This window comes from Calidris pugnax, unplaced genomic scaffold (assembly GCF_001431845.1).
Source record: "Calidris pugnax isolate Ruff unplaced genomic scaffold, ASM143184v1 scaffold56, whole genome shotgun sequence".
In the NCBI taxonomy this organism is placed as follows: Eukaryota; Metazoa; Chordata; class Aves; order Charadriiformes; family Scolopacidae; genus Calidris; species Calidris pugnax.
In genome coordinates this window covers 13,789,683-13,802,493 of record NW_015090839.1, presented here as the reverse complement: position 1 = coordinate 13,802,493, position 12,811 = coordinate 13,789,683, and the positions used below count along the sequence as shown (strand labels likewise).

At 47.7% G+C, this 12,811-nt stretch overlaps 1 protein-coding gene across 1 annotated transcript; it reads right to left on the bottom strand.

Moving 5' to 3' along the window:
* Positions 1 to 600: 600 nt before the first annotated feature.
* GREM1 (gremlin 1, DAN family BMP antagonist) lies at positions 601 to 11,420 on the bottom strand. Its single transcript, XM_014941910.1, has 2 exons — positions 11,245 to 11,420; positions 601 to 4,340 (listed from the first exon to the last, which is right to left on the bottom strand). The coding sequence occupies exon 2, from the start codon at positions 4,337 to 4,339 to the stop codon at positions 3,785 to 3,787; it is 555 nt and encodes a 184-aa protein (XP_014797396.1). The 5' UTR covers position 4,340; positions 11,245 to 11,420; the 3' UTR covers positions 601 to 3,784.
* Positions 11,421 to 12,811: the final 1,391 nt, after the last annotated feature.

Sequence of the window (12,811 nt, the reverse complement as noted above, 5' to 3'; positions counted from 1 at the left end):
AAACCTCTTCTCTGTGGCTGCAGTCCTTCCTCGACAAGGGCCTTGCTCAAGTGCTGCCAGCAGGGACAGAGGAGGCAAAAGGAAATGACAAATCTTCCTGTTTTCTTTAATAATTATTTTTCACCTCCTCTGTCCCTATTTACAGCTTATAGCGTGCTGCATGGTAAAAGTGTTCCTTGCTCTTTTTATGCAAAAATTTGAATGAACTGCTCACTGGACGTGAAACCAAGTTAAGGTGTAAGGCAGGCACACCGACTCCAATTTTAACTCCACAACAATTCAAGGCTCATTTATATTTTGAACTGTCACTATATGGTTTACAAGGAGAAAAGTGTGAGTAAAGACTGAGATTTTTCCTTCTATAAATTGTGGAAGGGTGAGGGGGAAGTGACAGATCTCATTTTAAAACCTTATTGAAGTAGCCGTGTTGAATGATGGTGCCATTGCTTGTCTCTGTGTCTCATTGTCATAATGTAAGCCCTTTTATAATTAGAAGAAACCACAGAAGTCAAAGTAAAGTACAACAGATCCAGAAAGAGCTGGAAACTTAAGGAAGAAATAAGAAAAAAACAAAACCAACAAACAACAATAGACATGGGCTGGAGAAGATACTTTATTTATTTGTTACTAGTAGTTAAAATGATGTACAAAATGCTGGGAAGAAAAAACTCCAATTCTATTCAGTTACAAAATAATTAAAACTTCATTTTAAACCAAGTTTTGCTTTGTGAGACCGAGCATGAAAATACTGCAGCCTTAGGTTATATAGTCCATTGTTTTTAGAATAAAGCAGACATTTAAATACATATTGTGGTTGATATTAAATATCTCGTATAACTGTAAGTTAGCAGAACTTTCTTACTCCCAGGCAATAACTAGCAATTCATAAAAGTTCTTTGTATAAAATTTACATATGGGGGAATCTGCCTCAAGGGGAGTTCCGTCATGATCTATGCACGGGCTGTTCTGGAACATAAAGATTTGTAAGACTTCTATCAATTCTCCTTCAGAATGCCAGCCTAATCTTAAATAAAGGAGTCGGTAATGTCTGAAGCTTTGCTTAACGGCTAAGGGTTTAGGGACATGGCAGCCTAGGATGAAATCCCATCACTGTAAAAGATAACGAGAGTTTTGCTGTCAACTTCACATGAAAAAAAAAATTATTCTTAAGGTGTGTCTATTTCTTGAACAGAAACCCTAGCTAGTACAAAACTTTCAGCAACAACTGAGATTGGCCCTTTCCCCTGCAAACCAACTCAAAAAAGTAATTTAAAGGAAAACAACCCCTGCCTACTAGCAGTGAAAGAGGATTTGAATTAATATTAACATTAAATATCCTTATCTGTTTAACTATTCACATTCCACACAGTGGAAATCTACCTCCTGTAATTCCAGATTTTAAAATTGGATTTTAAAATCCATGAAGAAATGTGTCAAACCTGCTGAGTGGGAGTACACCAGATGAAATGCATTTTAATAATGTCAATCAACAAGTTGCAATCTCTTAATCTTACAAATGCAGACTTCACAGCAGTGGATTTTACAGTAAAAATATATTCATTGCAGAGATGCAGGATATCACCAATAACTGTGTGATGCACTGTAACAGCTGGGGCATCTAATAAATGACTGCACAATGGGTGCATCTGTGGCATTTTTCCCTTTGGACGTATTAGTAAGAGCAGAATTCTCTTCCACAGTGTTCAGTGAACAGAAATGCTGTCAAGACAATCACCTTGTAGCTGAGAGAGGCATCTGGTGTGGGAGGGAAAAGTCACACTGCTGGTGGGGACTAGAGAGTATTGCTGCTGAATGGGGAAACTGAGTCCTGGACTATCCAAGCCCCATCGTACAACTAACATGGACCTAACTCCCATTTCACTCACATCAGTGGTGCTTTCAGGCCCAGTAGTGACTCTGGCAGAGGAACATGCTTTTCCTTAGGCAGCCCATCAGCCAGGACGGGCTGTTGGGGCCGTGCAGGCACAGGTAGGGGCAGGAAGGTGGGCAGCACCCTCTGAGCTCTTCCCCACCCGGCTGGAAAGCACCCAAGTGAAGCCAGCAGCCAGGAGGACATGAGCCATCTGCGCGTCATGCGGCACGAGATGCAGCCAGGGAGGAGACAACCCCCAGGCCTCCCACGGGGCGCCCTGGAAAGCCAAGGCAACGTGCACGGAAGGGCTGCCTCTCGGGTCCGACAGCCCAGTGTCCACTCTGCTAAACCGACTTCTTTTGCAGGGCCTTCTGCGCTCTTGCCAAATCCTACAGCCCTGATCAAGTTTAAGCTCCTAATCCTGAAGGAAAAAAAAAGGCAGGATAACCTCACAGGTGAGATTCATCAAGCTGTTGGAAGTGTTGTGTCCCCTTTTAAGTTTTTTTCCCCCAAATGAGAGGGGCAGTTAGCCCTTAATTTTCAGGAAATTCTCTTTACTTAGTCCAAATCCAGTTTAAATGCAAGTCTGTGGTAAAAGATATAAAAAGAGGATTATTGCTGGCAAAGTTCTGCATCTCTTTTTCAACAAACTGCATGCCTGTGGCAAAGCTAAAATAACAATAACAATGCAATGTTTACTAGTCATGAATGTCGTGTCTTTTGTCTCTTGTGTGGTTATTGCATTTGCAGTCACATGATGCTTGTTTTAATTTTTGCTTTGCTCTTTATGTACTAAATTACTGCCATTCTGTACTTGATCTTGGTTAGCAAGATTTTTGTGCTGTGGTTATGTATGGTTTTTATGTATGTGTGTGAAAAAGAGAAGGAGCGAGTTCGGATATGCACAATGGAGTATGCATACTCATTGTATGTACGTATAGATACCAAGGATTAAAAGATACTGCATATACATATATATGTAGATATGAAGAATAACTGATATCAGAAATACAAGACATCAAATGGATCTAGTGGCACAAGAATGGGTTTTGACTGAGCTAGAGAGCCATTAGGATTCAGAAGTATATTTATAGCCTTGTATATAGTTTCTCTTTAATTTATGTAATATATGACTAGGTATATAAATTAAAGCAAAACGTAAATAGAAGACAATATCTCTTCCTCTGTGTCTTCCTATTTACGTATCTTTCCTTTTTCTACTCCCTTTTGTACTCCCCTTGTCTACTTACTTTGGCCTTTTGCTTTCTAACTTGCTGCAGCTCTGTTTTCCATCCACCTATAGTGACTTTTCAACACTCCCGCATCCCCCCATTGTTCTCCAGACATGGCTTTTGGATTACAGTTATTTTTTTTTAAGAAGCATATTACAAACTCTTGATACAGATGCTATTTTCAGTGATGGTTTTGCTACGCTTTGAACTGCTTTTTCCCTGCTTTGTATTTAAGAATAGATTCACGCTTTCAAATATATTGTCCCCTCGCTCTGATGTTTCTCTTAATACAGTAAAAGCAAATAGCACGGCAGGTGAACATTCGCAAAAGCCACGGCTCCACTTTTGCAGCAAGCAGCAAAAATGTGAATATATGCTAGGAAACCTAATTCATGACTGCAGGTAAATAGATTTTTTCATATTTCTTACCCCTGTTAATTTTTTTTTCATAGTCAACATTCATATATTTGCTGGTACACATCCATTTTCTCTCTTACACACAAACATACACATGCGTGCCCTTCCCTTACATCAATTTTTTCTTTGTTTTTTTTTTTCTTGTTTTAGGTAATTCACAACTTTGTCCAGCCCCGAAGGAATGCTAGTTCATGCCACTCACTCTCACGCTGGCAAGGACTGCGCACAGTCAGAGTGCAATCAGTACCATATTTTTCTCGGTTTAGTCCAAGTCAATAGATATACACCGGCATTCCTTAACTCGGGTGATTCTCTTCTTCTTTCTCGGTGGCTGAAGCTCAGGGCAATTGAGTGTAACAGTCATGGTGGTGAATTTCTTGGGCTTGCAGAAGGAACAAGATTGGAAGGAGCCTTCCTCTTTACGGACGTGCCTGGGGATGTAGAAGGAATTGCACTGGCCATAGCAGAACCTGTTGATGATGGTACGACTGTTGCAGCCTTCTTCGTGGATAGTTTGTTTGAGGGGCTGTGTTTTACACCAATCCCGCTTTAGATATTTGCGCTCAGTGATGTGCAATGCCTCCTGACTAGACTCCAGCACCTCTTCAGCAGGCATGGAGGTGCCTTTTCCTCGCTCTCGATGCCTAGAGCCCGACTGCTGCTGCGTCTGCATTTGCTCTGAATCATTGGGCTGATCTTTGTCGGGAGGAGGGATAGCACCTTGAGAGCCACGGTTTCTCTTTCTCCCTTCTGCTGCCGGTAGCAGAAATCCCACCAGAAGAAACACAGCGCCGATGGCATACAGTGTGCGGACCATCCTATATGGAGGAAGTTGAGGGAATAAAGCAGAGTTGTGGGTTTCAGATGCCAACAGAAGTCAAGTATACAGCAAATTTTCAGTTCCATAAAAGAAATATGTGTGCGTGTGCACGCGCAGTTATAAAAGATAAGCATTTTGCCTTTAGCAGCGAGAAAGCTGTTTCCAAATTACCAAGTGACAACAGCTTCAACATATGATGATTGAAAGTCAGGGGATAAATGAAGTCCAAACAGAATTTCATTTTGGGTAGCATGCATCTTTTTCCAGCTCTTTTCTCCGTGTGTATTATGCTAGTTAAGAGTTCCCATTCCCTACGTACAGCTCACTGGCAGTGGGAATGTTGCTCCTGACTTACAGTGGTGGAAGAACAGATTTCATGCTACACAAGGATTTATGGGACATAGCTATCTGCAATACCAGAGGACTAAACTCTTTGTCTCAGGAGATGCAGTGTAGCTATGTGTTCCTTAGTCAAACTCAGAAACTTTGTACAGCTTCTCGCATAATATACATCCAGAATATAATGTGCATGCTATAGCCACCTGCTGTCTGAATTACTGCTTCCCAAGCTCTGTGACATTGCCCTTCTGAATTGGCCACACTTTCCCCCCCTCCAGAAGTAGCGTGGTCTCCATGCTGTCCTGGAAACCAAATGACGTGTGCGTCTGAGTGTAATGAAGCTTAAGGTAAGAGATGTGCAACAAGAGAGGCAACTAACATCAAAAAATATTTAGGCATAGGTTAAAAGAGATGCAGCTGTAATTTCAAATTACACCTCCTCACACATTACTCTAAATTTTTAACAGAAGTTACACAGATGCGGTCACAGTGTTAAGAATTTTTCAGATCTGTGAATTTTATTCATTATATAAAGTTTGATATTGAAAGGACATACGAGGACAGCAACATTAAGTATCATGAGGTATTAGTATCAGAAAATAATGTATTTTGTGCACACACCCACAAAAAAACCCTTCAAGAAGTGCAGTAAGGGGAAACTATCAAGTTCTTCAGAACAGCACCCCTGCTCCAAACCTAATTACTAGCCTATAAACAGCCTTTCTTGCCCCTCTTATTCCACCATTTCTGCTGCTTCCCAAAGCTCTGAGCTCTTTTGACTTCTCAGTCAGCTCAAGACACCAACCAGCTGGGAAGAAATTCATCAGCTGCCACACTTTCGCCCCTTCCAGAAGCACCGCGGTCTCTACGCTGTCCTGGAAAGCAAGGGATGTGGCAGTAAGAGAAGCGGATCAGGGAATGAGGCTCTCAGGGGACCCTCCCCATGGGGAGCTTGGAAGAAACCACCAGAAAGGAGCAACTGCTTGCGGAAACCCCATAAAACAGCAGAACTGCCAAGAGGCATATGCATTAAAAAGGGGGAGAACTGTGAAAAAAACAGAAAAAAGACGTTGGTGTCTTCTACCTGCTTGGAGTGCTGCGGTTGTACCCCTTATTTGACTTATCAGTAAGGAACAAATTAGTGTTTGAGAGTCCTGCTTGTGTTACTACCCAAGAAACACATGTGAAACCAAGGGCACCGTTCTGGACAGCTTTATCCGCTCTGCCGGAGACCACACAACTAGGCAGGAAAGCAGCCAAATGCCAACGCTGTAAGGGCCACCTAGAGACTCAGTAAAGGCTCAGAGTAAGTACCATTTGCTATAAAAGATAACTGTTAATTTCTCAGTTACTGGGTCTTTCCAGTCACATGGAGAAAGTAAATGTTGCATTATGCTGTTCAAAAAGCCTTTCTCACTGAATGGACTGGGAAAGGAATTACTGGAGTGGGAAAGTATCATAGGGGGTTTCCACTGCATCCAGGGATTTGCTTGTGGGTCTAATATTTTAAGTGTTTCTCTACAGATGGTTAGAGCACCTAGAGTTTATAATATACATGACAAATATATGCATTCATTTTACTCGTTTATGGTTATGTACCAGTATGTCCCATGTTTGGCAGAAGCCTCAGGCTTCAAGCAAGGGATGTAAGAATGACACTATTGCCGACTCCAACTTGGAAGGGCTGCTTTTAATATCTAAATGAAATACAGCACAGAACATGCAAATTTAATAACCTTAAGGCTCTGACATAGAACACACAAAAAAAGTCAGGAATTCTAATTGAAGCTAACGCAACATAGTTTCAAGTGTCAGCTTGGACTTCACATTTGCTGGTTTTTCCCCATTGCTGTTACAACCTGAATGCTATTTAAACAGCTTTTCAAATTTTAATTTGTCTTTAAAAAAAAATATTCAAAGAGTTATAAACCACTGCTTATTTCCTCAAGAGACCAGAATGACTTCTTCCAAAACTATTCCTATTTCCCCAGCACTGTATACCCATGCTGTATTTAGACAGTATTTTAATATGCACTTTATTTGCTCAATATGGTGCCAGAGCCTTAAAAGAAAAAAAAAGAAAAAAAAAAGTCATTGCATGCAATTGAAAATAAATTGCTAGTTTATAAGAAGTGCCAGGAAAATTCAGGTGTTTGTTTAGTATCCCATAACTGAGCTAAGTTCCACCAACATGCATATTCCTGGACTACTTTTATTTCTAAAACGGATGACCTCCACGCTGCTTCATGTTTGGTTTCTTTTTTTGGGGGGTGGGTGTCATAAATATGCAATTTATGTAAGGTCTAGGTAAGGTCTAGGCAAGTGAAAATTAAGCGTACTTTGAGATGGGAATTTGGGGAAAATTTGATGGTACTGTATCCCAGATTCACGCATCTTTATGACGCATGTACTTAACCCGAAGGAAATGCAAGCATGTGTTTCAATATAGCCCTAAACCAGAGGAGGAAAGGAAATTTTTCACTGAGTTGGTTTCCAGCCTTAGTGGCAGAAGCTGTATTACATGCTCATAAAAGAAATTGTGAACTCAAACAAAAATTAGTAACTCAGCTAAACCATTTGTTACGGTCACTTCCAAAGCACACATCTGAAAGTAAAAGTAATCCTATCATTTAGGGAGAAATACAACTTAAAACATAGGCCCACAGAAGAGGCTGTGTGAACTTCATGACCCCCACTGCAGCTCAAGCAGGACCTTCTTTTAATAGTACTTACTAAACATTTATTTTTAAAATTAAGATTATTTTGTAGAAATGCATAATAGAAAGGCAAATGAGGTAGTATGCCTCAATAAGGAAAGCCAAAATGCAGTGTGGGCATTCTGCACCACCTCTTGTCCCAAGGCAATTCATTTGCTTATGAGAGAAGACAACATCTCTGTTTGCTTACATTGGGAACGAGAGTGGTTCATCCATCTATGAATTAGTGTTTGTGAAATGTTTCCTTAACAACTTTTTAATTAATGAAAAAAAAAAAATAGAACACAGAAGAGTACAAGTAGCTAAATCAGTACTACCATACCCCGAGTTTTACCAAAAAGAACTCTCTCCTGAAGTATTTTTTTTTCCCTTGTCCCAGCCAAAACTGTGCAGAAGTAATAACTCCGGAGCTTGGGGAGGAGCTGTGCAGAATCAGGCTGTAAAATCTTATACACCAAATTTCTGCAAAATTTTCAGTACCTGATACTGGCTGCTATAGAAGCCTTGGCATAACCAGAAATCTTTTTGAGGATCCATTTGAGAATCTTTTGAACAAACTGATGGCTAAGATCAAAATGCCTAGGTCAATTCCCACTTATTCCATTCAGATCCGGAGAGATGCAACAGAATTTTTATTTATTTTTTAAAAGTAACAAAATACTTCAAAAATTATTCTTTCCATATTTGCCGGCTAAACTGAGTTCTACTTTTCATCATCTGTAAGCTCTTAGTCCTAAAGCCAAGAGAAATTTTATTGCTGACTTCAAACAGGAGCAGAATTGGGCCCTAACAGTCATATCACCTCATATGTGGTTTATCTAGAGCCTGGGATCTCATCATCTAAAACAGATTAGGAATTTTGTGGATTAATACTAGCAACCATTCACAGAGAAGTGTAAATGCTTTCAGGTTTATTATTTCATACAATTAAGCTGTAATTTTTTTGTTTATACATTTTCTGCTATAAATTAAGGATCTCCACATGTCGGTTCATAAACAGCACTTCCCTCTGAGTTCCCAGGCAGAGTCAGAAAGTTATTACTGAAAGTTCTAGCACAAAGCAACTTGTTTAAAAGAACTGGATGGAATCCTGGTTCTGTTGAAATATACAGCAAAATTCTCACAGACCTCAGCAGGCCCATAATTTCATCTGTGAACCATATTTACTAGGAAAATATTATGATGAGCCATGGGCTCATGTGCTTCGCAGAAAACACGAAAAATAATCTGACAAAAACCTAAGAAAACATAAATGTATTTGGTGGGCTTCAAATACCAGCAGAAGAAAGAGGCAAAACACAACCCTCTGACTACTGAGAAAATTGAAGTGGTTTATGTCCCAAAGGATCAGAATAATTTTATGCCTGGCTTATTATATATGAATTACAGAAATCGTCTTATGTAATGTTTTCATAGTTCATAGATCTGTATTTTTAAATATACAAAAAGGCATGGCAATGGCAGTTCCCAGAGAACCATAATGGTTTTTTACTAAGATCAAGACAGCAAAACTAACATCTCTAGTAGAATTTGGATACATTTACATTTCACATCATTTCTTCTTGTGAGTCATGGAGATGGCTTTTTTTTTTGAGACACGTAATGAGCGTAGGCAGCAATAAAAAAAAATAAATAAGAAAAAGGAACAAAAGAACTTTGAAACTTTGAGAATTCTCTCTTTAAGAAAGCATCGCTCTGTAAGACATCCTATGGGACTACAGGGAGGTTGAACATCATAGTGAGCATGGCTAGAACCAAACCCGAATTAGACTCGCCCTGAAGACGCCCATACAGCCTGACAGCTCCGCTCCCCAGAGCGAAACTCCTTTCAGACAGATTTGCTCACGGATCCCCCAAAACACCAGAACAATTTTGCTGCTGCGCACAGCCACGCGTACTGAGAAGGGGAAAGTCTTCAGGAGAAACTACGCATTTCTGGGTGACGCCACCGAGAGACGCCACCGCTTTAGCACAGCTTGGGACTGAGTCCTAAAGAGGAGCAGAAAGCTGCGGGCATTGGCGCCCTTTATCACTTGTACACAGTCTCCACCGCACGCCACTTGGCCACTGCCGGGCTTCTTCGGCGCCGAGCGGAGCGGGGCAGGAGGGCAGCGGGGTCCAGCTCACGCATCGCCAGGGGCAGCTCGGAGCCAGCCCCGGCTCGGGGGTTACTGCGCTGGACCCGAAGATCTCCACGCATCTCACTGAACGGGGAACTAAACCCCGCTCCGTCTCAGTAGACAGGGCGAGCCGAAGGCATCCCGGTGTTTCAGAGCCCGGGTCTCTGCGAAAAGACGTTTTCCCTGCACGGGGTCTCGGCCCCGACGAGAGAAACGCGGTTCACTCGCCCTCCTTTCACCGAGAGGAGCCAGGAGCGGGACCCCAGGAGCGGCTGACGGCCCGGGAGGGACGTTAAGGCTCAGAAGAACCGAGCGGGGCAATGCAGCACAAGGAATGCGGGATGCGGGATGGGCCGCGCACCTTCCCAGCCCGCCGCCGCACCGCACAGGACGGCCCCGCACCGCCCAACCCGCCGAGGTGAGCCGGGGCCGTCGCTGAGCGCAGCCTGGGTGCGCTGCGGGATCACCGGCGGCCGTCGAGGCGGAGAGGCCACCGGCTTGGCTGGGCTCGGCCGGGAGCGGCTCGCCCGGACGGCCGCGGGCGGGAGCGCTCCTCGCCGCGGCTGGACACACCGCCCGCCTGTCCCCCGCCCCCGGCGGGCAGCCGCCGTCTGGGCTTACCCAGGGGAGGACCGGCTCCCTGGAAGTGGCCCCCGCAGGGGACTCTTCCGTGGCGTGGGGGGGGGTGGAACTATGTGATCTTTAAGGCCCCTTCCAACTCTAACCATGCAATGAGTCTATGATTAAAAAGGACGGGGCGAATAAAAAAGCGTCGCCCCGGAGGGCACAGCCCAACGCCGGGACGCGCCGCGGCTCCGGTCGGGCCAGGCCGAGCCCGGGGTCTGTCAGCGCGGGGCAGGGGAGCGGTGGGTGGCGGATGGACGGAGCCGTCGGGGCGGCAAAACGCCCCTGGCTCCGAGTCAGGTGGGAGGGCAGGACGGGGAGGCGGCGGAAGGGAAGGCGGAGGGGCGCCCAGCGCAGCGCTGGAGCGGCGGCCCGTCCCGCCCGACGGCGCCCGAGGACGCGCGGTGCGGGATGCCTTCGCGGGCGCGCTGCGGCCGCGGAGCCTGCGCTGCCGGTGCAGACCCTCCGCTCCTTGGCGCCCGACCCCGCCAGCACACACCGGCTCCTCCGGGCGGTACAGCCCCCGCCCCGGGGCGCTCCCCGAGGCCCAGGCACACGCTCGGCGGAGGAGCAGAGGTTTGTAAAGGCGGGCCGGGGCAGAGCCGGGGGCTGAGCGGTCTGGTAGAGGGCAGCTCGGCGGGATGGGACGGGAGGGGACGGGGCCGGCACCTGGGGAGCTGCCCCCGCCCCGCTCCGCGCAGAGGCCGGGCCGGGAGGTTGCCGTGTGTCGGGTGGGCGCCGAATCCAATTTGTCGGGAATGATGCTGTAGGCGGAGATGAGAGGCAGAGCTAACGGGGCTTTTGCAGCCCCAGCGCTCGTCAGGGCAGAGAGATGTAACGGCGCCCTAATCCCCAGCTCTGCAGCGGGAATGTCGGTGCCCCCGCTGGCGGCAGGGACGGGTGTCCCCCTCTGCAGAACGAAGGCGCCCGGGAATTTCGCTGGACACCGACGAACGACTCCTCCCCTTCTCCCGCCCCGAAGGTAGGATAGAGAGATTAAAATTTTGCCTCCCACAGAGTCCGGCCGAGCTCCGCAGCTGCCGGACCCGTTTGCGCCCCCGCTGTGAGTGCGCGCAGCGCGGCGCGTCCCGTCCCGGCTCACCTGCGCGGCGGCGGCGGCGGCTCCTGGGCGGCGGCGGCTCCTCGGCGGGGGCCTGGGGCTCTGGGGGGCTCTGCCCGGAGGGTCACTCGGCGGAGCGGGTGGCCTGGGAGCCCGGAGCTGCCCGGGAGTCCATAGAGAGAGAGTCTCGGATCCTGACTACAAATTGCAGCAGCGCCGAGCTGTCTCCCATTTAAATGTCTGCCAGCTGAGATCTGCTCTCCAAGCCCCTCCAGATCATTGGACAAGCGCCTCTAAAGCCCATGTTATCCGCCCCCTTTAACACTTCCATAAACTACCACCAGGGAGAAAGCTTTCAGTCATCCGGATAAACACTCGACCACTTTCCTCTCTTAAGAGAATCGGTGCTAAAGGTCACCACCCCAAGGAATTGTTCCTGGAATGCACAGAAAATTCACATTTTCCATCCCCATTAAAGTATGACATTTAAGAAGAGTTAAATCCCCCTCTCGCCCCCCCCCCGCCTCCGCTGCCCTTCCCCGCAGGCTGCCCGGGGCCGCAGCCCGGGTTGCTGAGCCGCTTCCCTGCCCGAGCGCCGGCCGGTCCCGCACCGCAGCCGCCGTGGGGAGCCCCCGGCCGGTCTGCCTTGGCCAGCAGGGAGGCAGCCACCTTTCCGGCCAGCCCTGGCACAAGCTGGCATTGCTGAGCTTTACCTTCTGCAAGTATGTCGGGAATTCCGCTGCTTTGGCAAAAAAAAAAACCAAAAAACCCTCCACCCTGTGTGTATGTGTACGGGGGCTGTTAAACCGCGGCTCCCGATCCGCAGTCGCGCTCATAGCTCTTTATCAGAGAATTTTTTATTTTATTTTTTTTTTTAAATCCCGCAAGAGGCGGGACACCTCGGGGGCCTTTTCCCCTTCCCGTTCCTGCGTCTCCCGGAGGGCTGCCGGCTCCTCAGGCGTCCCGCGAAGGTCAGGGACGGCGAAGGAACCGCGCGTCCCGCCCGAGTTGAGCTGGAGCCGCCCGCCCGTCGGGGTGTGTGCTGCGGGGGTCACCGCTCCGCTCCGCGCCCGCGGCTCCAGAGCCCCACTCGGCACAGCGGCTGTCACGCCCGGGGGGCGGCTCGGAGTTGGGCAAAAAAGCGGCGGGGGCTCCGCGGCTTTGCGCACCGAGCCCTTCGCGGCCGTAACCGGGGGGCGCCTCTCCCCGCGCTGCGGCTCTCCGGAGCTTATCCCGTGGGCTTGGGGGCAGCCAGCGTGGGGTCGGGGGCGTCGAGGGGCAGAGCCCTGGGGGGCGAGGGGACCTCGCAGCCCCGCAGTGTCAGCCCGCACCCCTTCCGCGGGCTCCGTCAGCGCGGAGGGTTTGCAACGCTTCCGAGGGACCAAGGCATGAGGAGCAGGAGCAGCCTCTGAAATACGGGTCGACCTTTGGGCTTGCTAATTAAACTGAAACGTTCGTCAGCTGCGGCTTCCAGAGGTAGGGATCGCCCAGCAGGAAGCAAAGCAAAGAGAAGTGCCCTGGGACGGACCCCGGCCCCGCAGGTCACCGGGCGAGCACCCCTTTGTTTTCTCCCGACTGCCCGGCCTCAGAGCCCAACCAGCCGTGCACC

What these genes read in the sequence shown, in the direction of transcription:
- GREM1 (XM_014941910.1), bottom strand. Translation starts at nt 4,339, where the DNA reads ATGGTCCGCACACTGTATGCCATCGGCGCTGTGTTTCTTCTGGTGGGA.